This window comes from Carica papaya, chromosome 1 (genome assembly GCF_054855325.1).
Source record: "Carica papaya isolate Zhongbai chromosome 1, ASM5485532v1, whole genome shotgun sequence".
Taxonomy (NCBI): Eukaryota; Viridiplantae; Streptophyta; class Magnoliopsida; order Brassicales; family Caricaceae; genus Carica; species Carica papaya.
Genome location: NC_142309.1, coordinates 430,885 through 457,927, shown reverse-complemented (window position 1 = coordinate 457,927; position 27,043 = coordinate 430,885). Strand labels below are relative to the sequence as shown.

General features: G+C 36.8%; 1 protein-coding gene across 10 annotated transcripts; it reads left to right on the top strand.

The window, feature by feature from the left end:
• Positions 1–300: 300 nt before the first annotated feature.
• Positions 301–26,177, top strand: LOC110811146 (KH domain-containing protein At4g18375-like). 10 transcript variants are annotated; one of them, XM_088210581.1, is made up of 10 exons: positions 315–474; positions 1,056–1,196; positions 1,914–2,038; positions 13,019–13,667; positions 17,620–18,150; positions 18,320–18,565; positions 18,705–18,917; positions 23,321–23,376; positions 23,468–23,552; positions 25,596–26,177. In XM_088210581.1, exons 3-10 carry the CDS (start codon positions 1,983–1,985, stop codon positions 25,881–25,883), a joined length of 2,124 nt encoding a protein of 707 aa, XP_088066707.1. In that variant the 5' UTR covers positions 315–474; positions 1,056–1,196; positions 1,914–1,982; the 3' UTR covers positions 25,884–26,177. The 10 variants fall into 10 exon arrangements, with proteins under 10 accessions (XP_088066704.1, XP_088066703.1, XP_088066705.1 ...); XM_088210580.1 differs by having other exon boundaries at positions 459–599; XM_088210583.1 differs by lacking the exon at positions 1,914–2,038 and having other exon boundaries at positions 459–599; positions 13,024–13,667.
• The last annotated feature ends 866 nt before the right edge of the window (positions 26,178–27,043 follow it).

Here is a 27,043-nt window from a genome sequence, read left to right as displayed (position 1 = left end):
TATATAATATAGGATGATATTATATTTTAATCTTTTAAAATATGTATAAATTTTAAATTATCAACAAAATTTAAAATAATATACACTCTCAAATAAAATTTAGATTTGTTGTGTGTTACAATATTTACTATTCATTGAAATCCTCAATTCATTTTCTTCAAATTTATTTAATATTTTTATAAAAAATATGAAACAAAATATAAATTAAAAAATATTTGGGCGCATTGAGTTGAGCTCTAGAATCTTCCAACCCTAATAGTGAATGGGCTATGTATTCGTAACACTGTAAAGAATCCATGGCGGTGATCTGATAAGGCCTGTGAAATCTCACGGTCTAAAGCCCATAATCAATTAGTTCGGGAATTAACCAGGCAAGACGACGACCCACGGTCGCTCTTTCCGATCTCCGCCTCTTTTGTCTCTACGCCCTCACTGGTGGATGGAAAGCGCCACCGCGCACCCCTGCAAGCGGCGGTCAGTGTCCTCTTCGACCTACATTCTCTCCTTCTCTCTCTCTTCAATCTCCGTACTCTTCTTACTCTCTATCAACTCCTTCCTTCACTGCGCTGATCAAACGCATACTGGATTCTCTCTCTCAGGTTCTCACTCTTCCGCTTCTCTTTCTTGAAATTTCTACGTCCGTTTCTTTCTTGGTTTCTTGTTTGCTTAATTCTTTTAGTGGAAACGCTAATTTTCTTTCTTGTATTCTTTATTTGTTCGTTTACATTTTTTTTTTCCTTTCACTTGATTTTCCTGGGAAAATCTGAATGATTTCTTGATGGATCCATAACTTTCTCGTAAATTCTTTCCTGATACTCCGGTTCATTTTGAAAATTAACTGCTTTTAGATTTTGTTATTTGAATCTTTGAGTTTTTTCTTCTGGTCTTTGATTATGTTTGATATATCACTGGGTTAGGGACGGGAATGTGATCCATTGAATTCAATTCGCTAGTGTCAGTTGAAATTCAGCTTTGCATCAGGTTTAGAGTGCCAAGAGTAGATTGTTCTATGTTGTTAGAAGTTCTAATATGATTGGAATTGCTTGTTGTGACAGAAACTTCATAGGTTTTCACCCGGTTTAAAGATTAGGAACCCCTAGCTGCCTTGGCTCGGATTGAAAAAGGATTTTGAGAGCAAAGGTAGCAGGATCCCGAAGTGATTCACGAGGAAGAATCTGTAACATATACCTAATCAGGTAGTTTATTGAAATACTCTTTTTTTCTTTGTGCTTTATTTTCCTAAATGTGATTTTTGTCCTACTGGTTTATACTGTACAGAGGCTGTAATGATGCTGATTGATCTGGGTGTTCCAAGTTTTAGGCTCTGTTTGAAAACAGTTACCAATGTAGGACAAAGTAAGGTTAATTTGTGTACTTAGGTATTTGGGGATTAAAAAGTAAAAGTCGTATTAAAGGTTTCTTAGCTGCAAGTCTTAAGTATCAAATTAAGGATTTAGTTACATCACACAAATAGAAAATTAAAGAACCCTCATGAATAATTAAAGTCTATTCCGAAAAGTAAAATTATAATGTTCTCCAAGTAACTTTACTAAATAGGATTAAAGTAATGCACACTAATACTTGTAGAATTAGGAAATAGTACTACAGATGCGAAATAAGAAAAATAAAAATAATTAAGAATGGAATCTTAAAGTTTCTAAAAGTATAACGCTACGCTCTTAAATAGTATATTACATTTATATTTAATGGAATTAGGATTTTTAGTCTGTTTAGGCAATTTTGAACTAATCCGTTATGCATCATTTTTGCTTAGTTGGAGAAAACTCGACCACAAGTTTTGAAGTAGCAAATAAAGTAAAAAATTGTTCATCGAGATTTCCCACGAAAAGCTAGAAAATTTTACGTGCAATATTCTCTTTAATACCAAAAATAATATGAATACAATTGTTTAGGAGTGTGAAATCTTGGGAGGAGGATGAAATCAACATGTTGATTGATTGGTGTTTCAAGTTTCTCCTTGAATGGAACTTCCAAGAGTTACCTTTGGAGGAATGATCTTGAGCAATTCGAACACATGGTGATTCTTCTTGCTTAGCCACTTTAGCTTTTGTGGATATGCATGAGCTAAGTCATCATCCTCATAGGATGCATAATCATCATCTTTTCCTTGTATCTCATTTTTTTTTTCGGTTTCATTCCGATATGCAAGTTATTCTTCTTTGGGCATTTGAAGCTCATATGTCCACTCTGTCCACACTTATGGCAAACAATTTACTTACCTCTTAGGAGGAGTCTTAGAAATTGATGTTGATCCGTCGAGTTCTGTTTGGTTTTACTTTCCCCTAATTTTTAGTCTTGCTTTTTCTTGTGAATGAATTTGCATCATTTTATGAATAAAAAATATATAAATTTAGAAAGTGGTAACCGAAAATGTTCTTATATACTAACTAGTGGTCTTTACTTTTTTATGCTTTCACCTTTTTGGAATGAATGGAAAACACTTTTGCTTGGTAAAAAATGTATTAGCTTTTCTGACAATGAAACTAAAAATATTAGAAGACTTGAACATAACAAGAATTTTTTTTTGATGTTTAGATGATATTTATTTTCAAACACACTTTTCCCTTTTTACCTACTAAACTCATTTTCCAAAAATGATTCCATTTTATTTTATTTTCTGAAACTAAAAATTATTGTCATTTTTATTTTTTTGGAATAGAAAACTAGAAAAGGTTTTCGACAACCAAACATAACATACTTATTCTAACCTTCCCTTTTTTGCTTCCGGAAGGTGTATATTCTTATTTTTGTTTCGATTTCCTAAGTAGTTATGTAAATATGACAAGATGTACTCTCAAAGGATGGTATCATATGGGGTATTGATGGAATAATCATAAAATTTTGGCTAAAAGTACATTGTAGACTTTAGATGATGAAAGATAAATTAGGGTGATTTTTCTATTTAGGAATTAAGGAATAAAACATAGATATCAAACCTAAGAATTGTTAACTATTACACTTAAGAGTTCTATTTATTACACAACCAGAGAGAGAATCTTCAAATACTTGGTCTGTTGAATAATTGGCCTTCTCTCAGAAGTGAGATACTGAGGTATTTATAATGTTTGCCACGTAACATTTCCCAAATAGGAAGATGGACTGATACTAGGACAATAGGAAATATCATAATAGACTGTATCAAACTCTTCGCTCAATCATGCTATTCAATAGTGAAATGATGGGAATATACAACTGGTTAGCAGTGTGAAACTTTGTAGGCAGGATGAAATCAACCTATTGATAAATTTGTGTTTCATGTTTATTCTTGAGCTCCTAGAATTGCTTTTTTTGCTTGGAAAGCCAGTAAGAGAAGATTCTGACCTTGGACAACTTGATGAAAAGAGGAAGAATTATGGTTAACAGGTGTTTTTTATGCAAATATGACACCGAGAGCTGTAATCACATTCTTCTTTGATGTCTCTTTGCTTCAAATTTTTGATCCATGATCTTTAATTTGATTGGTATTACTTGGGTAGTGGCTGGATCCGTTCGTGATGAACTCCTGGCTTGGAAATGTTTAAACTCAAGCAATCATGTTAATCACCTTTTCCCCCTTACAAATTTTTTGAACTATTTGGAAAGAAAGAAACAATAGGGTTTTTGATGATAATGAAGATACTATTATAAATATTAAAGATAAATGATTACATTGTTTTGGCTCCATCTTTTTGGGTCGTAACTTATTATCTTTCAATGACATTAGAGTTGTTATCGATATTTTCTTAGATATGTAATATTTTTGTACATGGGCGGTATCCCCTTGGTGCCATTTTCTAATACAGCTACTACTTTTATCTAAAAAAAAGTTTATTCTTGAGTTGAACATCACTAGATCTAATTGTTGATTTAGGTTCTCTCTTGCACTAGACTTCTATTAGTCTTTCTTTAACTAAATGACATTCAGGAATCTCGAAACATTTGCTCTTCAGAAGACATAGCAGTTTTTGTTCTTAACCCTAACAAGCCTGATTTTTCTGTTTGCTTCCTTGACTATAACTTGTTTATGGTTGAAGATGCCGAGTATACAACTAAGGTCAACCTAGAAGAATATGTGCGAACAATATAGTGTCTACATTATATAAGATTGAATAGTTATAAGCTCCATGATGAAAAGAAAAAATATTTTTTTAAGTTACCAAAATACTTATATTGTCAATTCAAGCTATTTTATATGGTCGCTAATGTGGTTGCATTAAGCATCTTAAATGTAGAGATTAAAGCAAGGTTCTTATAACAGTCTGCTTGAATTACAAGTTTCTTACTTTTATTTCTAGAATAGACTAAGGAATGAGAATATTCCACTTGAATTACAAGTTTCAAGTCCTCTAGAGGTCTCATACAAGGTGATCTATTATCTTCCCTACTTTTTATTGTTGTCATGGAAGCATTGAATAAATTTTTACTAAGAGCCAGAGAGTTCGATTTATTTAGAGGTTTAAAAATAGACAAGGGTCAGCATATAGAGGAGGTAATCCACTTATTTTTTACTAATGACACTTTATTGGTTTGTGAACTAGATGAGTGAATAATGCTCAATCTCAAATGCATTTTATTGGATTTCTAAGTAGTTTTTGGCCTCAATATTAACTTAACTAAGTCTGAGTTAGTGAGACTAGGTGAGGAGAGAGATGCTGTTGGGTTGGTAGGATTCATGAGATGTAAAAGTGTGGAGCTGTCAATTAAGTATTTGGGTTACTCTTGGGGAGGCAATTATATAGATGTGAGGATGTCAGATCCTGTGGCGGCAAGATGTGAGGATGTGAGATCCTGTGGTGGCAAGATGTGAGAGGAGGTTGGTAGGATAGGAGAGAAACCTCCTGTCCAAACGGGGATACTCACACTCATTGAAAGTACATTGACTAATCTTACCATTTATTGTATGGCCTTTTGACTATCCTACTGAGTGTTGTTAAGAGACTGGAATCACTTTAATGTAGATTCCTTTGGGACGACTTTATGGATAGGAAAAATATCACTTGATATTATGAGATGAGATAAAAAAGCCAATGTCTCAGGGAGGCTTGCGAGATTCTTTTGGAGATGAATATGGCCTTCTTTTTTTTTGAGATAAAAGTGAGAAAATATATTAAATATAGGCACCAAGGGGATGTCAACCGTATAAAAAAGATTTACAGATCGGTAAAAGTATCTACAATAGAAGCAAAATCAACAATACTATCAAAGTTGTGCCCAAGAACAATAGAACTAAAAAGGTGCAACTATTTATCCTTGATAACGACAAAATCAGATTCTTTACCCTCAAAAGCTCTATTGTTCATTTCTTTCCAAATAATCTAAATGATAATCAAAGGAATGATTTTATGATTAGTTTTTCTCTTGCACTGGCCTTCCCAAGCAAAAAGTTCAACTTTAACAGACCCGTCAGTAACCCAGGATAAATTCATGATGTTTAGAACCATTGACCAGAGGGATTGAGAGAAAGGGCAGCAAAGGAGCAGGTGAGAGCATGTTTCCACATCAGTTTTACATAGAAAACATCTATTAACCATAGTGATACCTCTCTTTTGAAGATTATCCAAAGTTAAAATGCTTTCTCTAGCAGCTTCCCGAGTAAAAAAAAAGAAATTTAGGTGGAACCTTAGATTTCCAAACAATATTGGCTGGAAACTTTTGACCTCTATGCCCAGCCAACTGGGAGTAGAGAGATTTAACCGAAAATGTACCGTTTTTGTTCAGATTCTAAATCTGATCTTCATACCATTACCTATAGACCACCTGGAAAAATTAGATACAGAATTTTCCACCTGTTTTATACTCTTCCATAGACTGAAGCCACGTATGCTGTGATCCAGAAAGTTGGAATTATGCAAGTCTTCCCCATACCATTTATGGACGATCAGATTTCTCCGAAGGCTATTTTCTTGTTCCAAAAACGCCAAGTCCATTTGCTAAGTAAAGCTTGGTTAAATGTGATGACAGATTTGATATCCAATCCTCCAGAAGCGATAGAATTTTGATCTCCTCCCATTTGACAAAGTGGATTTTCCTTTTGTCGACCTCATCACCCCAAAGGAAGTGATTTGTATTGCTTCCAATTTTTTTGCAATAGTTTTAGGGATGCACAAAGCAGAGAGAAAATAAATCGGAAGATTTGATAGAGTGCTTTTTATGAGTGTTAATCTACCTCCCTTTGAGAGAGTTTCTTTTCCATCCAGCAAGCTTATTCTCAACAGATTCAATAATTGGATCCCAATTTCGTCGATCTTTGTAGCGAGCACCGAGAGGCATTCCCAAATATTTGATGGGTAAATTGGCGGTTCTGCAGTTTAAAACCTGAGCCAGAGACTGTTTGTTGCCTTCATTACCAATCTCCACAAGTTCGGATTTATGCAAGTTAATTTTAAGTTCAGAGACAGCTTGGAAGCACAGAAGAATACACCTTAAAGTGAGAAGGAAATTGACGTCCGGTTGACAAAACACGAGGGTGTCGTCGGCAAAGAAGAGATGTGTGATTTCAATTTTTGAGCCGAAATTACCCACTTCAATACCCCTAAGAAGCTATAGAGTTTTGGCTTTTTCTATAAGTTTGTTTAATTATTCCACAACAATTATGAATAATAATGGGGATAGTGGGTCACCTTGTCTCAAGCCCCTTGAAGGCTGAAAGAAATTGGAGGGGCCACCATTAATCATAACAACAAAATTAGACGTAGAAATACAAGTGCGAATCCACCTCCCCCATTTTTCACCAAACCCCATTCTGTCCAACAAATAATCGATAAAATTCCACGAAACATGATCAAATGTTTTTTTTCATATCTAATTTGCAAAGGACCCCCTTTTTATTATTTCTGTAGATATCATCCGCCACCTCATTAACAGTTAGAATAACATCGGTAATTTGTCTCCTGGATATAAAAGCCAACTGACTTGCACCAATGATCTTGTGAAGGCAATTTGATAACCTCTTAGAAAGGACTTTTGAGAGAAGCTTGTAAATACATCCTACTAGGCTTATTGGGAAAAAATCTTTGATGTTTTTAACTCCTGATTTTTGGGGATCATGACAATGAAAGTGGAGTTCAAAGATCTAGCCATGGAGCCATTTTTGTGAAAGTCATTGAAAAAGTCAAGAATATTAGTTTTGTAAACCTCCCAGTAAAGTTGCAGAAATTTAAAATTGAAGCCATCTGGTCCGGGAGCTTTGTCCCCGTTACATTCCTTGAGGCAGCTATGAATTTCAGCTTTTGAGAACTCAGCTTCCAGCTGTAGCTTGTCCAAAGTGTCTAAGCGATCAAACTGCAGACCATTTAATTTAGGCCTGCATTCTACCTCTTCCATATATAGCCTTTTGAAGTAAGACATGGCATGATCTCTCATGTTATCATTGCCTTTATCAATTTCCTCAATATATTTGATTCTTCTTCTATGATTAGCTAAACAATGGAAGTATTTGGTATTCCGGTCACCTTTTTTAAGCCACTTTTCTCTTGATTTTTGCTTCCAAGATATTTCTTTCCTATGCATACAATTAGCCAATTTGATTTTGAGCAAATCTCTCTCGTCTCTTTCCTCCACCGTCAAACCAGCTAGTCCCTCGATTCTGTCCAGGTCTCCAATTTCATGCAGATAATCCATAATATTGTTATCCTCGTTAATTTCTGCAACCTGGGCTAATTCCTCTATGGCAGATTTGAGCACCTTTAATTTCTTGGCCAGAATGAAGCTAGCTGTCCCCCTGCCAGGATAAAGATTCCATTGTTTTGTCACCAGCTCTTTGAATTTGCTATCTTGGATCCATTTATTATTGATCCTGAAGGGGATAGGGCCTCTGTGAATGCCGTCAGTAACCAGAAAAATTGGGAAGTGGTCTGAGGTGGGTCTGGGTAAAATCATTTGAATTAAACCTGGGAGATAAGGAACAAATCTGCAGAAACCAGAAATCTGTCAATCCTGGAGAAAGTAGGTGGATCTCTTTGATCACTCTAGGTCCAATTTCCTCTTTTTAATGGGAAATCCGCTAAATCGAGGTTTTCCATGTTAAAAAGAAACTCATTAGCCAGTGTTGTATTAAACTGAGTCCCAGATCTTTCCAGATCTTCTGAGCACAGTATTAAAATCCCAAGCAATGATTCCATTCCTACCCTAGCAGTTAAAGCACTTGTTCAATTCTTGCCAGAGCAATGTTCTTTCCGTATCATTGCCTTTGCAATAAACACCAGAACAAAATCACGTAGCGTTGTTGTTATTGTTAGAAAAAAGGCTAGAAATTGTGATCTCACCTATTTTAACACCATACAAGTCACCCAATCACTCTTCCACATAAGGAGAATGCCACCAGTAGAGCCTTTAGATGGTAATAACTTCCATTTCGCCTCGTCGGCCTTCCATAAGCTTTTGACGGTGAGATCACTAATAATCTCCATTTTAGTTTCCTGTAAACAAACAATGATGGGATTCCAAGGCAACCTCTGATAATCTTCCTCTTCCCCGTATTGTTAATTCCCCTGACGTTCCATGAAACAATTTCTCCTATCATTGACGATTTATAGAGACTCCCCCAACACCCTTTTTCTTTTCGCTTTTATTGCCATAGTTCACTGTGCGTTGCAATCTTTTCAGTTCTCTGGCCCCTCCCTCGGTTGGCTTTTTACGATTTGAAGTGTTCTCATCAGAGTTGGAAATCCTTCCACTCATTCTATTATCAAGCTCGGAGAAGATTGACAAAGCTTGATCTTCGCAACCGTCAAATGTAACCCCCAGTGATTTTCTGATGCCAAGAATATTTTGCATAACCCAATGAGAGTAGGATTCTGCAAAAATTGGAGACCATTCTGGTATAATTGGGACTTCGGTTAGGATGCTTGCTGCTTCCATTTGTGGGTCTTCCGGTTCATCGATTTGCACCACCGCCAGTTGTAACCCCAAATTTGTTCTCGACCGTTGAGACCCTAGTAAAAATTCGTTGTTTAAAACCGGATCAAGTCACATACCTGGGGATAAATCTCGACTAACATGTTGAAGCAAACCCGCTGCCATATCTTCGCTATTCTATTCTATTAAAGTCTTTTATGATCCCGAAACACATTCAGCTTCTGCAGGCACAATGGAAAATGCCCTAAGTTAGCTCACCCGTGTGGGGGAGGAGATTTTAATAATTGGATCAGGCGCTCGGGTCGAGTTTATCTTTTTGGGTCTCCACTTCCATATCACCCTTGGGCTCCTATTTTTTGGCTTAAAACTTTTTTTCTTGCACCATTTGGGCCAGGCTGGTTAAACCACTTTCCTTTTTCTAACCAACTATATTCGGGCTTCAATTTGAGCTCGGGTCTTTTAGAGGCAACACTACACTTCAGCTTTTGAATTTCAAAATTATTTCGAGCGGGAGTCGGGTCAGGAGTTGTCTTCTTTATCTGGATATTTGGCGGGTCAGCAACTCCCGACTTTGACCGGTTGGTGGAAGCCAGATTCGTACTAAGAGCTACAACAAAGGATTTTTTTCAATTGCTTTCAGCCAAGATCCTAAAGTGGTGCTTGCAGTGTGGACATTTCAGAAGCAAGGTGCAAACTTGAAATCCACCGGGGGCTGGATTGGTCGAAGGGGTAGGAATAATGACCGCCTTGTTTTCGAATGGGTTCGTTAAAGGGACCTCATCCATTTCGAAGACAGATTTCATGAAGCACCACCATCCACCCGCTTCAGTGCCTTCCAAAATACCATTTTTCTCAGCCATAACCAAAAAACGACCATACCAGTTACAGCTTAGGGCAAGCCAGATTCTGTGTGAAGAGCCTTGAAATTTCTCCCCCATGTAGCTCCTCCTTTTAACCAATAAAAATCGCTCAACACATCTACTAGCCATTTAACTTCTTGCTTATTTAGAGCTATGGACCTTTTGAAGCCCCTGCCGTGTTCGCTGATGCGGAGACCCTCAAGGTTCTTTCCGTCGTATGTGATGTGAAATATTTTTTGATCTATCAGAAAATTTTTTTTGGAGGGAATCATTGTGATTTCTAAGTGGGTTGGAGTCGGCCCCACTGGCCGACCCAGCTGGGAGAGGAACTCTCCTCCCCACTAGTTGGGATTTGAGGTGTTAGAGGTTTGTAGTAGATGTAGTAGAGGAAGACGGGAATCTGTTGCAGTCGAGGGAGAGAGCGAGAGTGAGAGAGTGAGAGAGAAATGGTGCTTGCAGTGTGGACATTTCAGAAGCAAGGAGCAAACTTGAAATCCACCGGGGGCTGGATTGGTCGAAGGGGTAGGAATAATGACCGCCTTGTTTTCGAATGGGTTCGTTAAAGGGACCTCATCCATTTCGAAGACAGATTTCATGAAGCACCACCATCCACCCGCTTCAGTGCCTTCCAAAATACCATTTTTCTCAGCCATAACCAAAAAACGACCATACCAGTTACAGCTTAGGGCAAGCCAGATTCTGTGTGAAGAGCCTTGAAATTTCTCCCCCATGTAGCTCCTCCTTTTAACCAATAAAAATCGCTCAACACATCTACTAGCCATTTAACTTCTTGCTTATTTAGAGCTATGGACCTTTTGAAGCCCCTGCCGTGTTCGCTGATGCGGAGACCCTCAAGGTTCTTTCCGTCGTATGTGATGTGAAATATTTTTTGATCTATCAGAAAATTTTTTTTGGAGGGAATCATTGTGATTTCTAAGTGGGTTGGAGTCGGCCCCACTGGCCGACCCAGCTGGGAGAGGAACTCTCCTCCCCACTAGTTGGGATTTGAGGTGTTAGAGGTTTGTAGTAGATGTAGTAGAGGAAGACGGGAATCTGTTGCAGTCGAGGGAGAGAGAGAGAGTGAGAGAGAAATGGTACTCTATGGTGTTAGAATATGGCCTTATAGGGTAAATGGCTATAGAGGTTCATGAAAAAAATGGTACTCTATGGTGGAGGGTGATAGATAGTAGGGCCAGAATCAACGTTTGGCTGGACACTTGGCTTAGAAGGGGAACACTCAAAGATCAGTCTCCCCATATTTTTGCTATATCACGATCTATGAGTCTTTCAAAGATTTGGAGTTGGGGGGGGGGGGGGGCGAGGAAGAATACATTTTTCTTAGCCTCAATGAATGGGAGTGATGACCAACTGATCTAGAGTCTCAATACTATAGAGTCCTTTATGGTCAGGTTCTTATGTAATTATTTGGTTAAGAATGACACCACAAAGATTAGTTTTCTTTTTTGGCAAATCTGCAAGGTTAATGCTCCAATCGGAGTTGCTTTCTTTCATGGAAGGTGGGACGTGGGTGTATCTTTATTATTGACAAACTGATGAGAGAGGTGGAGTCTCGTAATCACTTCTTGCTTTGATGCTCGCTCGCGTATAAGTTATGGACCATGGCTTACAGGTTACTGGAGATTAGTTGGATGGTGATTGGTTTAGTAAGGGATGAGATTTGGGTGGTATAGAAAGAGAGAAACGTTAAAAGCTTTTTAGGAGGTGGAAGATGATTTTGATAAGATTAGAGATAGATGGTTCTAGACTTTGTGTTTTTTGCTTATGGGTTATCCTCTTTATTCTATGGAGGATGTTGGGGACCTTATCGATTTTCTAATTGACATGTAAATATTTTTGTATATAAGTTGACACCTCCTTATTGTTTGAGAATTCATGAATTATAATGTACTTGTTATTTCAAAAAAATTATATATGTTGTTAAAGTATAATATGTATGCATTTGTATATACAATACGATATATATAATTTTTTTATCAATTAGTTTAATTAAGAAAAAAAATTGGTCTAATCAGTCCAAGCCATGGGGCTATTTCGATTCCAGTTCATTCCAGTCTAATTTTGGACCATTGTACTCTACTCATTCTCTTTCTCAATATTCCATATCTTCAAAATTTTTCCTTGAGAGGATATTAGAGTTTGAGCTTGATATACCTAGTTGGGAAAAGAAAGAGCATGGGAAATTAGTGGGAAAATTGTGAGAACTAGTACTGAACATGTTTGTATGAAGTTTGAATTGGTATGGGTGAACTTGTTTGGTCAAAGCCAATTTAAAAAGTTAAAATGAAGCAGATCTTGTGATGTCCGTTTGCAAGTCAAGTTTGCATGGGGTCCACATCTTAATCTCAATCACTGAAGGATGTAGGGTTTTCGTCTATCAACTCATCCGGGAATGATGGTTGTAGATTGGGATTCAATGTGAGGTCTTGTTGCTGGAATGTGATCGAGTGAAGTAGTGGCAGTACATTCCTTTTTCAATATGTTGCAGGTCCTTCAATCTTCTTTCATGGCGGGGCTCTGTGTCTTGATCGACGTAGTTCTATGAGGCCGGTTATGGTGGCTGTGAGAGTCACCTTCAATTGGTTGTGGCTTGTGGGTGATCTAAGATGGTTACTAGAGACTGTTTAGGATTTGGCAATTTATTTTTATTTATTTATTTTTTCCAGATGATGGCTAGTATGTTTTAGATGTAGGGTTTTTAAGAATTTTTTTTTGGCATAGGATTTTTTCGGCTATAATACCAACTAATGTAGACAAATTATGGTTAACTTGCGGATTTAACATTTTTGGAATAGATATGTAGTGTTTCTTAAATATCACATTTGAAGGTTTGATTGCTCATACAACTAAAAATCTTAAGAAATTTTTTTGAGTAATTGACCTTCTCCCGAAAGTGGATACAAAAGGTACTTATAATGCTTGCGAAGTAGCCATTCCCCAGTAGGATTAAACTGAAAAAATACTAATAAATAATAGGAATAAGAAAATAAATACATAAAAAACTAATAAAATCTTGAAGTTTCTAAAGTTATAAAAGTATACTCCCACATAGTACAATAATTCTGTATGTAAAAGAATTATTATTTCTAGTCTGTTTAAGAAATCTAAACTTGATCTAAGTAGTTGCATTTTTAGTATTTAAATTACGAATTTCATGAATCGTCTATTACATTTAGCAAATCAAAGCTCTCATGCAAGTTGTGCGTGAATCATTTTGAATGTTGATATTCATGAACCTTGTTTCTTTCAGGTAGGCTTACTACTAACCTATTGAATATTGCCAGTGTAGCTTGTGGAGTTATGGACAGGAACAAGCGGAACTTTTTCAAGAAACATCCAAGCAACCAGTTCAAGAGAAAAGGGGTTAACAAGAATGGAAGCTGGAACAATCCCTTAATTAGTGAGCACTCCTTTGGGAATTCTCAACCTATTGATACTGTCTATCGCATACTTTGTCCTTCTAGAAAAATTGGCGGCGTTATTGGAAAAGGTGGGAACATCGTCAAAGCCTTGAGGGAAGAGACTCAGGCGAAGATTACAGTTGCTGATTCTGTTTCTGGTTCAGACGAGAGAGTGATTCTTATTTATAGCTCTCCAACAAAAATCTCTAGGAAGCAGAGCAGCAATAAGGATTCAAATCCTGAGAATGAAGAGGAGTTAGTGGAGCCACATTGTGCCGCTCAGGATGCTCTTTTAAAAGTTCATGACAGGATTGTCATGGAAGATCACTTTGGTGGAATGGCATCTGATGATGATAATGAAAAAACTGTAGTCATGGTACGACTACTTGTTCCAAACAATATGGTTGGGTGTCTCCTTGGTAAGCATGGAGATGTTATTCAAAAATTGCGAGGTGAAACAGGTGCAAACATTCGTGTCCTTCCTGCAGAACATCTGCCAGCGTGTGCTGTAAGCACTGACGAATTAGTACAGGTGATTCATTACATATACTTTCATTTTCTTTTTATGTGCTTTTAACATTCTTCCATTAATTTTCTCTTTTTTTTATGATGAATGGTGTTTGTACAATGGAATTGCCTGCCCTACCCTGCATTTTCTGCTTCAATTGGAATCTAATAAGGGCAGAATATATATTTTTCCTTGTTTTCTGGACCACTACTTTGTCTTTTTATGAGATCTGGCTTACAGCAGGAAAATGGTGAATTAGAAAAGAAATGTAGGTCCAAATAAGGTTTGTAACTCCAACGTGTGCACGTTTCCAACTTTGGCTCATGGTCATTGGAGAGGGTTGATCTTTCAGCATTGGACTTATCTGGCAGTGAAACTTGTAATAAGTGATCAGTGCTCGAATCCGAATCAGTCCACTCTATTCTATTCAGATTTGGGTCGAGATGGAATTTGCTGGTTTTAGGGCGAGTCAGTTTTAGATTTAGAATTAAAAAACCAAATTTAACTCCACCTATCTATATATATCAATAATCTTTTTTTACTTTTTTTAATTAAAAATATATCTATAATTATTAGGATTAGAAATCTTTTGTATATGAGTGGTACCCTTTTTTTTGGCATCTTGCTAATATATACATCACATTTTTTATCTAAAAAAAAAAGTAGTCAGTGCTCAATGTTCTGACCAGAAAGGTAGAGATCTAGCCACGCTGATTCGACATCCCGATACGTGTTGTGCTGTGTTTCTGGAATTAGCTACTAGATTTGGTGGCTCAAACAGTCAGCGATGTTAAGTGCAGAGATGTTGGTTGTGTGAACTTCTTCCCGACATATATCAGACTTCCATGAGCTGATTGTTTTTGCTTTTATTTTGTGATTTTAGATTTTTATTATGTTCTGTTCGTTTCATTTTTTTGTTTTCTGTTTTCAATCATGCTGCTAAAGTTTTGAAGCATTCATTAGGACAGTAATTAGAAGAAAATTAGGGGATGATATTTGAACTCTTTTACCTTTTTCAATTAGATGGCTATGGAGACTGGTGAATGGAAGTAGCTAAAAGAAGCTAAGCTCTAGAGAGTTTTAGAGGATGCTTGGGATTTGCTTATTTCTAACTTTTGAGGGCCTTATTTTTTATTTAACTAATTTAATTAGATATGTTCCTGATATCCCTTTAAATTATCACAAAATATGTTGAATAATGCAAGTCATAAAATATTTTCGATTAAAATTTGTTTTTAGTAAATTCTCTTGTCAACAATTATATATATTTTTTTGCAATCAGCATCTGGTCCGAATGTTCAACTGCTTATTTTAAATAAGATTTTTATTTGTTTGAAGTGACTTAAAATACTTTGCTGCCTAAGCACATTTCTTCAGGCTCTTAGTACGCTAGGACCTATATCTCTATACTGCGTAGAAGAATGGACGAAAATAATGCTATGGTAGTACTCTTGTTCCAATGCTGAGTAAAATAGTATATGGTATTTATAGAGATACTTATGACAAGAATAAAAAAATGTCTTTATGGGAAAAATTAAATTTTCCTCTAACAGATACTAACCGATACTGCTTAATTGGTTGAGTGTTACTTATAAAAAAATTTCAAGAATTGACATCCAAGAACTTTTAGGCCCATTTAATATGCTATTTCTACATGTAGCCTTCATAATTATCTTCACAGTATATGATATCACTACTTCTAGTTATATATTAGTGTTGAACATGCACATCAAATTTCAAAGATCCTGAACCAACACCATTTTCATATGACATCGAACACACCAAAGTGTTAGCAATGTAGTTTAAACTGTTCGGAGCACTGAGCCTGCTCTATAAGTGAATTGATTCTAAGATTGTGTAGAATACAGGAAAAGGCGAGATTCTTTGGTTAGTTATTCAAATGTGGGTTCTGCAATCACTCCAGTGGAAAAAGGAATCCTGGTTTTGAGAAACATTTTTCTACTTTTTCTCATTTCTGTTTGCATTTCTGGTCCTTTCTTTTTATCTCTGAATCCTCGAATGTTGTGAAGAATTGATTGAAGTTGGTTGTCTGGAGTTACAAATTTTGGGTCTATATATTATATCTTAGGCTGGATGTGGTAGTATGAAAGCTTTTTTGGATCTTACCAAGCTATTTCTTTGGTCTCACAACTAGTAAAGGATGGAGCCCTATGCCTAAGAAAATGATAATTCAAATATTTATATAGCAAGTTTTAAGGATTTGAAAAATGATTTTTGGTTGTATATCATAATATGATAGAAGTTTTTCTGGTCAAAAATAATATATGTAGATGAAATTTATGTTTCACCAAAATGAGATCTTTGATTGGAAGAGGCTTCGATTTTCTCTAGTTATACCAATTCCTGATCTGAAAGTGAAGAAAAAGAAGAGACATTCTATTTTTTGTATTAAAGGGAACCTTTTTACTGGTTTCTTGTTCTGTCTACTTATTGGTGGATTTCTAATGTGAGTTCTACGTCATGATCTGCATTATGGAATGAAACCACATGTCAGATAGATCTTCCTTCACTCCTGCTTTTTATGAACAATTCAGATTTGGGATGGATCTGCATGAGTAAGCATTATGTGCTTCAGATGGAAGAGCTTTCCACGCCTAAATTTGACTTTATGAATTGTAAATGCACCTGGGAATTACAAACATACTTTGACAAAGTGGTGGCTGTTGCAAGGGATGAGATCAAGCATTCTTGAGAGGTGGGTCGAGTGTCATTTGCTTAATACATTTTTGTATGAACTACCAGGGAGTGGCTAACTGGATAGTGTTCCTTGGATAGAATTAATTTAGGAAAAGCACTATGATAGTCGTTGCAGTGATATTTTCATACTCTTTCTCTTTCTCTCTTCCCAATTCCTTTATTTCACTGTCTTTTTGTTGTTTCATGGTATCCTACAAAAAGATTGATCAATTTCAGTTTCAGTTTTCTTCCCGTTGGATATCAAACATAGATCCATTGTTATATCAGTTTTCTTCTGATTGAATGTCCTGTCATGTCTTTTGCTGACTAGCAATTTGTAAATTGCTTACGAGGTGGTACCCCCTTTTTGGTACTTGTTAATATACACGTTACTTTTTATTTTTTATTTTAAAAAAGTCTTTTACTGACTGGCAATAAATATAATAGCAGCATTATCTATTAAATGGCCTTTCTCCTTTTCCTCACTTGTTCCTCATGGCAGATGGTCTTCGAAAAGTTTGTTCTATGTTTAGCATCTGCAGTACCTAACATAATATATGATTTTGGTGTAAAATCTGTTTGGTGGCAATGCAATACGTTTAGCACTAATTATTTGACAGAGAAGCTGCTAAAATGGTTATTGTAAACTCTTTTTGTAGGGTTTAGGTAAGGTGGTCTTTAGAAGGTTTTCTCCAGTTACAGATCTGTGTTGTCTTGGATTTTTAGCATTATGTTCAATTTAGCTTCTTCAATGGGCTCTATGGCAGTGTCGTGATCTTTTGTTCTTGAGGCTAACTAGTTGCACTAGTGATTTGATCAGTCCAATAGCAAGAAAGGATGTCAGAAGACACATTGGAAGTTGTCATCCAGACTGAGCAGGATTGTTATTTATGATAGACAGGAGATTGCACTTAAAATAAAGGCTAAGGGACATGAAGTTTGATTAGCATGATTTTTGAAGGAGGGACAATGGACTGTTATTTTATTCTATCGAGTCATTGCTGGGTTTACTGGACAATTTGAAAGTTTCTGGTGCTTGCTTGTTACTTCCAGAAGTTTTGAATAAGCACATATACTTGTCTGCACATGTACATATATTCTTTGGATTTGATTGCTTCACATTTGAATTCAGATGTTGCCTTTGGAGATTACTATTGGTTTTGGAATTAACATCCAGTGTTATGTGCATCTTGTTATATTATGGAGTGTGTTTCTAGATGTGGATGTTTTCCCTTCTGTTATTTCAAGATCTGAAATGAGCATAATTGAGATAGTGCAGATATCTGGAAATCCCTTATTTTGGGAACCATCCAACGAACTTTTAATTTTGGAAATTCTACTGCAGATATCTGGAAAACCAGATGTGGTTAAGAGAGCACTTTATGAAGTTTCCACTCGATTGCATCAGAATCCTCGCAAAGATAAACCTCCTTTAAATTTTTCTAAGCCTTATGGGGCCCAAAGTTTTCACCCTCCTGTGACAAACAAGCTTCCTCCTGCGAATCCAGTATGGTCTCATCGGAATTCTTCTTCTCATGGTATGCCACTGGTACCATTGATGGGGGCATACAGAGATCACCCTTCTGGAGTTGGGCCAGGTGGCTTTGATGCTTTTCCATCTGGACATGGTGGGGAAACTTCAGCTGAGTTTTCTATGAAAATCTTGTGCTCAGCTGCAAAAATTGGTGGTGTGATTGGCAAGGGAGGCTGTAATGTGAAACAGTTACAGCAGGAGACTGGAGCTAGCATTCATGTTGAGGATGCATCGACTGACTCTAATGAACGTGTAATTCGTGTTTCTGCTTTAGAGGTACGCATTTTATTAACCACATTCCGTCTTGTATGTTGTGATCCATATTGCACAGGACTATAAGAAACTCTTTTTAACAATTGAAATTGAGGGTTAGTTGAGTGGAGTTGTAAAAGAAATAGCAATTATAAGTTGTTTTTGCATTTTTTTTCTTTTTCCCCATATTCAGGCTCTCTGGAACTCAAGATCCCAAACCATTGAGGCAATTCTTCAGCTTCAGATCAAAGCAAGTGAATTGTTGGATAAAGATGCAATTATTACCAGGCTTCTTGTTCCATCTAGTAAAGTTGGCTGCCTCCTTGGGCAAGGAGGTAATGTCATCAATGAAATGAGAAGAAGAACTCAGGCTGATATTCGTGTCTGCTCTAAGGATGACAAGCTGAAGTTTGCCTCTGTAGATGAGGAGCTTGTACAGGTGACTTGGTTGTATGATGCATTCATAATAGGGTATACACTATTGTAATTAGGTTTGATTTCATTAGATTCCTAATGAGCTGATATTGTTATTTTCTCATCTTTAAGATGAACTGAGCTAATACTTTTTGGTCATTCAGATATCTGGAAATTTTGTTGTTGCTAAAGAAGCTCTGGCTGAAATTGCATCAAGACTTAGAATGAGAACCCTGCGAGATGCAAATACTGGATCAGAATCTAATCCTGTCCGGTCTGTTCATGGATTTGGCTCCATAGGAAGTTTACCAGCCAAGGAACCACCACCATCTGGTCCAATGCAAGGTGGCAACTCTGGTGGATATGAACATCTCTGGGTACTTATATTTTTCCAGTTTCCCGCCCTTGTTCATTGCGTCCTCTCCATAGGCAAATTTAACTGTTGAATTACCAGTATAACCTCCTGTATTTGTGATGAATTAACTAGTGGGTTCCTTTTTTTTTTTTCCTTTTTTTTAATAGTATGAATCCTATTAAATGATGATGCATGCTCTATTTTTCTCATTGAAGTAAATGCAAACTACAGCTTACTGCTTTGTATCTGTCTCCTTTGTAGGGAGTCTAAGAGATGACCTTTTGGCCCAAAGGATGTGGTATTATTAAGTTGGTGATTGCAATTGCTTATTTGCTGTTTATAGGAAGCTATTAATAACTTTCTTCTGATTTACCCATTTGGTAACATAAAAAGTAAGATGCATTTTAGGTTCTTAGAAGTGACTTTAAGCAGCAAAAGAAAAACAAAAAGGCATTCTGTTTCTAACTTGTTAGGTTTTTTTTTTTTTCTAACCATTTTACTTAGTTATCCTTTTGAAGTCCTCATAAAAATTAACACTATATACATACATAATGGTTACAGTGTGTGTATAAAGTGTTTGTGATAAATGCATGCAATTTATTAAATAGTTAATTATAAAAAAGACTGCAATTAGTGCTTTATTTAAATGGGAAATGACTTATTTTTAAATAATAATCTACCTGGTTTAATGTAGGTATATCTATCTACTATATACCACTCAATTTCTCCTCCTTGTTTAGGATATTTATGGAGATTGTAGATAGATTGGAGGGATGCATGAGGAGATTCCTATGGGCAGGAGTGGAGGAGGAAAACCGAGACTATTTAGTTAGTTGGGATGTATGTTGCAAATCCAAGAGCTAGAGAGGTTTAGGAATTAGAAATCTTAGATCTAAGAACCTATCTTTATTGGCTAAATGATTTTGGGACTTACTTTGAGAACCATACTCTTTATGGCATAGAGTGATTAAAAATATCCATGGAAATAGTAGGGATCGATGGGATGCCCCGATAGGAAAGTCCATATCTCACCATAGTCCTTGGAAAGCCATCTCCCAAACACTTCCACTGTTTGTATCCCATACTTGACTCCAAGTGAGTGATGGACCTAAAATGAGATTTTGGAAAGACACCTTGGGTGAGAACAACCTTTAGCCACACAATTTTCCCACTTCTTTAATCTTTCTTCTAGACATAACACTTCGCTCTCTAAATTTATGGTAAATAGTGAGAAGAACATAGTTTGGATTTTTATTTCACCACAATCTATCTGAAAGAGAGGTCCTTGAAGTGCAAAACCTTTTGGCCCAGTTAGAATTGATTCACATTTTTTCTTGTTCTGGCACCAAAAATTGATCCTTGGATTCTCACTTCTTTTGATACTTTATTAACCACCCCAGATGACGCGTGAGGGTATGAGAAGGATCGAATCAACTCTTGTAACCTTCACAATGCATGCAATATAGAGACTTAACCGCCTAATTACCCTCCCCCCACCCCTCTAATTGAGAATACACCCACCTAAATGACATGCATAAACAAAGAAAAGGGAAATAAAAACGAGGAAAAGAAAGACGCAACGAACTTACCCGATAAGTCGATTCCAGTTTCTCGGCTCAACAAAATTTCAAAAAATTTTCTAGTTTGAAGAATTTGAAGACATTAAAAGAAATTAGTAGAGCTAATTCTTGAAGAAAGCAGAAGTTTCAAATTTTATTCTTCTCAATGTCTATTTACATCCTATGGAGAAAGAAAGAGTGGGTCGTGCTGGATGGTTGCGCGAGTCGCTCCTGTGTGGATGCGCGACTCAATGCACGGGTCGGCCTGAATGGACACGCATGTCGCATAGGGTCTCACGGGTCACGTGGATGGGCTGCCAGCGCGGACTGGGCCTGTGTGCGTGCTGGGCGCTGGGCGTGCGCCTGGCTTGCTATCCTGGGGACGTGTGCGCACTGGGTGTTCGCCTGCGCAGGGCCGTTGTTGGGCATGGGTTGGATACCTGGCCTACGATTCGGACACGCATGCAGCGTGCGCGCGCGCACGTGCTTGTGTGCATGCTTGTGTGCATGCAGGGCGTGCCTATGTCTGTCTGCACGCTCGGCGTGCTGTGCCGTGGGGCATACGTGCGTGGCTGTCTGTACGTCCTGGGACATCGGCCTTGCGGGTGGAATGTTGGCATGTGTGGAACCCACTCTTTGTTCGCATGAAAGGCTGCACATGCGTATCTCACGGGTATCCATGCCTAGATTACATCCTGGACTTCTCTTGGGCCGGGACTCGTAGGTCGAGTTGTTCCTTGGCTGTGAGGGCCATGGAGCTCCTTGTTCCCCGTTTCCTCGGGTGCCGTCTCCTCCTAGGTTGGGACCCTAAACTATTGAACTTTGATTTACCATTTGAGACTTGCACCGGGGTGGGTTCCATTTGGGAATTCTTGCTTCGGGAGTATTTTCTAGCATTCTCGAGGGGCTCATTAGTGCTGCCCTTCGTCCTCCCTTCCACCAGTGCTGGCTTGAGTGTTTTCTTGATCATTATCACCCCAGATCAGCCATTTCATATAGCCAAAGCGTTTTGAAAAGCACTGGTTCCATCAGAAGGAAAGATATTTATGTTGACAGCCATGCATCAAAGGCTTCACACTAGTAAGATACTAGAAATCTGATGCCCACACTGCACACTGTCTCCAGATATCTATATTATGTTCTTTGAAGGAGGAGAAACATTATCCCACATATTTAATCCATTGCAAGATTGCTCGGAATATATTAAAAAAATATTTAATCTCTTTGTCATTAAGCGGGTCACACCTTTGATGGTTGAGTTTTTTCTGTGTGTATATGTTAAGAGTGATGGGGTGAGACAGGAAGTGAAACCTTTGTGGCAGGGCCATCTTTGCTGGTTTATGGACCTTATGGCTCACAAACAATTGGAAAATCTTTAATGAATGAAGTACTTTGTTTGGTGAGCTTCGGAAGAGAGCAACTCTTTTAGCATCCTTATGGGTCACATGGAAAATTTCTCCTAGCTAACTAGATTGTATTTACATCAGAATTGGGAGATTATTAATTTTTGGCCCATAAGTTATATATATTTTTTTATTATACCTTCCCTACTATTTTATTTTATACCTACTCTTTGTTTACAAATTACTTTCTAAACTCTAAAGACTGTAATTTGTCTACAACAACAGACGATTACTAAATAAATAAAAAATCTAAAATATTAGAACATAATGAAAGTATGATACTAAATAAATTAAAAAAATTGATAATTTTTTTTTCTTATTTTATGTTGAGAGCATAAAAACTTTTATTTTTATTTTATTCTATAAGTAAAAAAACTACTAAATAATAAATAACTAAATAAAGGAGCAATAATTGACTTTCTTGTGCTATCAAGAAGGTTGGTATTGCTTTCTTAAAATGTGTCGGTCTCCACTAAGACAAGTTTTATTCATTTGTACTGGAGTTTCAATAGTCACTAGGTCTAGATGAAAGTTGTGAGCATTACGTTTTATAGTTTCTTTTGCTAGCTATAGGTCGAAACACCAGGAGGATGTCTTACCTTGCCTTCATTTTATTTTTCTCCTTTTTTTATTAAAAAAAATCTACCTGCGTTAAGTTAACTTAAAGCATTATACTGTCTTAAGAACATTTTATTCATTAACACCAAATATCCTCTAGCATGCTTGTCACACAATATGTTCTGTTTTCCTATTTTAGTTACATTTATATAAACAGCTTGGTTCAACATATTTTGTATTTCCGGTTATTTCCAATATTACTTGTGCTGGAACTTGAGCTTTTATGATGTGTTATGACTTTTCAGATGATGAAATAATATTTTTAAGTTGTTCTGAAATTATATGGAGTCTATAGCAATCAATGTATTTTGTGATGCTTGATCAATATTTTAGAAAATAGAAGTATATCTATTTATTTTTGAAAATAAGCTAGGGACCATGAAATTATATTTGTTAGATTTATAGGCGTGGGTTGTAAGTGGGTGACGCTCCTTGGCGTTGTCTGATCAATACTACTCACTTTTTTTTTTAAAAAAAAATTTGTAGGCGTGGGCTTTCAGTGACATGATCAATAAACTTGGTAGTTCCTTCTAGCATACCATTATGACTTGCACTCACATCATGATGCACTAGAACTGTCATAACCATTGCCTCACACTGCTCTTACTTAGGTTCCCATTGTTGACTAGGTGTTTTTGGGCTCACATATGTCTGAAAGTGTATTATTTAGTTTCTAATATTTGCATTCATGACATAGAGTATGCAGTTAATGCATCTTGTTTGTAGTTTTTTACAGGTTAATCTTGTTTTTTGTTTTATTTGAGATGGATGTTTAGAACTGATTTGAATGTCACAATAATAATGTCTTATGATGATTGCTGAAAAAGTTTTCTGCTTTTTTGAAGGGTGGGGGACACGAATTTGAACCTCAGAGTTATCATGTTCCTCCTGCGGCTACTGGGTACTCAAGCCCTGGTTCTTCCCCCACCTAAATTTGTTAACTTGGATATTTATTTGATGTTACTAATATATTTTTTCTTTTGCTGCCTCAGATACTTGAATATGAACAGTGGTTTGGAAGCCAAAATTCCAAGCAATATGGGAGCTGGAGGTACCAAAAATCCCAGCATCAGTGAGGTATGCTTTTAACTTTAATTGAAGGGAAGAATCTGCTTTACGGCAAAACCTGTTTTGATTTATTAAACTATACTCTAAAGCCTAAGCTCTAATAAGTTTAAGACTGAAAAACTTAAAAAACTAGTAGGCCTAAACTTCTTGAAGTTTATGTCCTTTTAATTTTAGGAACAAGCACCAAGAAGGAAGCGTAAATGTTACTAACAAGCTCCAGATTTGCTAGAATCCTTGATATATCACCCTTAACTACTCTAGTTATTAAGGAGGAAAGCCAATGAGAAGCCGATGTAGGAGTGGGCCTTTGTGCTTTTGTGAGAGCAAAGTGCATCAAAGATCTCCTTAAGAAAGAATGATCAAGCAACTCCCTGTCACTAGCATATGTAGGGAAGCATTCCAAAACATCCAGTTACAATCTCCAGCCTTATTCTCACCGTACAAGTTTGAGGGAAAAAGCTTTGGCAGTCCGCCTTGGCTCTTTGTGAGTCACAATTTTTTGCTACCCACCATAACTATATGGATGAAACTATTTAGTTGGTTAGATTTGTCAGTCTGTGAAAAAAAAAAAAGAAAACATAGTATTCTGATCTCCTTCCTTGATCTTGATAAAAAACTTAATTGTTGTTTCCAAGCTATCTCATCCATTGATAAAATATTGGCAAGCTCAAGCCAAGCATGACCCTGCTATCGAGGTTTATCAGTCTCTAATATTTGTTCTTCTTTTTTGGTTTTTTCTTCAATGTTTTCAAGGTAAGAAGAGGGTGAAGGTTTCAAGATTTTAGAGAATTATGAAATTTTTGAGATTTCGGGAAGACTGGAGACGTAAATACCTCCTTTAAGGGTATGTTTGGATGCTGGTAAATAGAGGGTAATGGAGGGAAGGTTAGAATATCATTTTACCTTTCTTTTGTTTGGGAGTTAAGTTTTTGGAGAGAAGATAATTTGGGAGTTAGAGTCTATCCCTATATTTCATCTCACTTAATTTATTTAATAGAAAAAGTTTTATGAAGATGAAGGAAGATAAGTACAAAGAGGAGAATAAGACATCCTCCTTATTTTGTCAACCTATAAAATCCAAACAAAATGTAAGTGTACAATCATGTGGGCAGTTGATGAACAAAGATGCTAGTCTCCCGATTTCAATGAATATCTGAAATGGCTATTTCAGAAAAGTGTCCATTTGCCTTGGCCCATAAGGTTGTCAGAAGTCATTCTCTCCCATAGCTCATGGAAGGATGTATGTCTCCAATTGAAGGTTCTTCAGTTCCTTGTAAGCCATAGTGTCCATAAGTGAGAGAAAATGGCTCCTTATTGCGACGGTTTTGCTCCCTTTCTTACCACATCTCTTTTTATGAAGATTTTTCAGTTCCTTGTAAGCTGCAGTGGCCATAAATGAGAGAAAATGGCTCCTCATTGCAGTGGTTTTCGCTCCCTTTCTTACCCCATCTCTTTTTGTGTATGCATATAAGAAGCTCCCAACTATAGGAGTGACCCAATTGAGACGAGCGAAACATTTTTGTCTAAATTTTTGAAGCTATAACACAAGGGAGAAATAAGTGGGAATGAGACTCTTCTCCAATATAGCACATGATATAGGTATTCGGAGATAGAGTGCGGTGAAGATGACAGATTGGTAGCATCTTGTTGGTATTGAATCTTTGATATATGGATTGAAGTAAACACCTCTATCTTTGACGGAACTAACACTTTCTGAAACACTCAGGGCAATGTGAAATTGGTTAAAATTTCGTCTCACTTTATTAATATTATAATTGCTCCAATCACCCTTTTTACTGTCTCACTGGCTAAAGAACTAACTTTTAGCCATTTGATGACAGTAGATCGAGGGCAGAAAAGTAAAAAAAGAACGTCAAGAAGTTTGGATCCGTATTTATTGTTTATGTTGATTAGTTTGTCAAATCTCTTTACTAATGAATTTAGATTGCTGGAATAAGGATGAAGCTCCAAGGTCCTCCATCTGGGGATCTGAATGCATTATTGACATGGAGGACTACTTGAGAATTTAACTGCTTCACAAATATTCTGCAGGCATTCATGGCTTCTGCTGGACAAAACATGAGTGGTCAACTGGGATCGCATCAAAAGCTGAATGCTCCACAGAGCTCCTATCGAAATATGAACCTTCGGCAAAGCCCCTTCCATGCTCCAAAAAGTCTGTACCAGAATGTGAACCCACAGCAAAGTACTTATCATAATAATAGTTCGCTGCAGAGCCCTTATGTGATGGCCACTCAGCAAGGGCCCTCTGCCAACATCAGTACCCAGCAAAGTGCTTACTATAACATCAGTGCACAGCAAGGTGCCTACCAATACTGACTCTGATTTGGGAATTCTTGTACCATATTATTATGTATTGTTTCTTAACTGGTTATTACTATTATTCATTTAAGTTAGCCAGCCAACACTAATGTTAGATATTCTTTAAGCTATCACTTGACTTTTTTTTTGAAAAGGTTGTTAATTCCTGTTGGCATGCGTAGATGCTAATAAATGTTGTCTGTCATGCTGTATGTACCCAGGAAAGTAGAAAAGATTGTGACCTAGTTCAATGATTTAAGTTCCTTAGACTATTTAGGTGTTGCTAATGCATACAATGAGTTATGATTTTTACTCGATATGTCATTTTATTTATAAGGATATGTCATTTTTATTTTCCCATCATTTAACAAACGAATGTTACTTAAATTTCTAGATTTCTTCCAAACACAATTTAAAATTCGTTTGGTAAAAATTTTCATTCGTTCCAACTATTATCTAAATGTTATCTTTCGTTTATCGCCATTCCGTGCCCAACCGAATTCTGTCTTTGGTGGGGGGTTTAATAGGTGGGAGCAAACTGAAAGAGGCAATAGAAGCAATGGTGATAAATGACATGACATTCTGTTTGGAATTATACATTACTGGTCAATTTCTCAAGTATACGAGCAGAAGGGTGAGAGTAATTTTCCCAAAATTCCATTATAGTATGAGGGAAACATTCATCGTGATGTTGGAATTATCTCCAATAAAGCTCCCCAACTGTTGATGATAATATGAAAGTGGCACCAAAACGTGTTTCGTTCAAATGAGAGATTTAGCACTGTTCATATACCATGTGTGAATCCAGGCCAATTGCAATTGCACCCATGTTGCATCCAATCTGCAAACTGTTATTCATTATAATCAGTATCACTTTTGTGTATGTCAGTGGTTGACTTTTGCTGTACATAATCACAAAAAGTCCAAGTAAATTTTTTGCCCAAACAAATGGATAAACCAATAGTATTCTCTTTCTTCCCTTCATATATAGTCACTAAACTCTCTCAATTCCTCTTTTAAGCACCTGCCAAGTGCTCTCCCCACTTTATATGTGCTCTCCTCTGTTGTGGAATTCATGCAATTTACCTTCTTCACCCCCTCAAAACCTCATTAATTCCATTTAAAACCCACCATATCAACACTTTTTTTTTCTTTTTCACCCACCAAAATGATTTCTA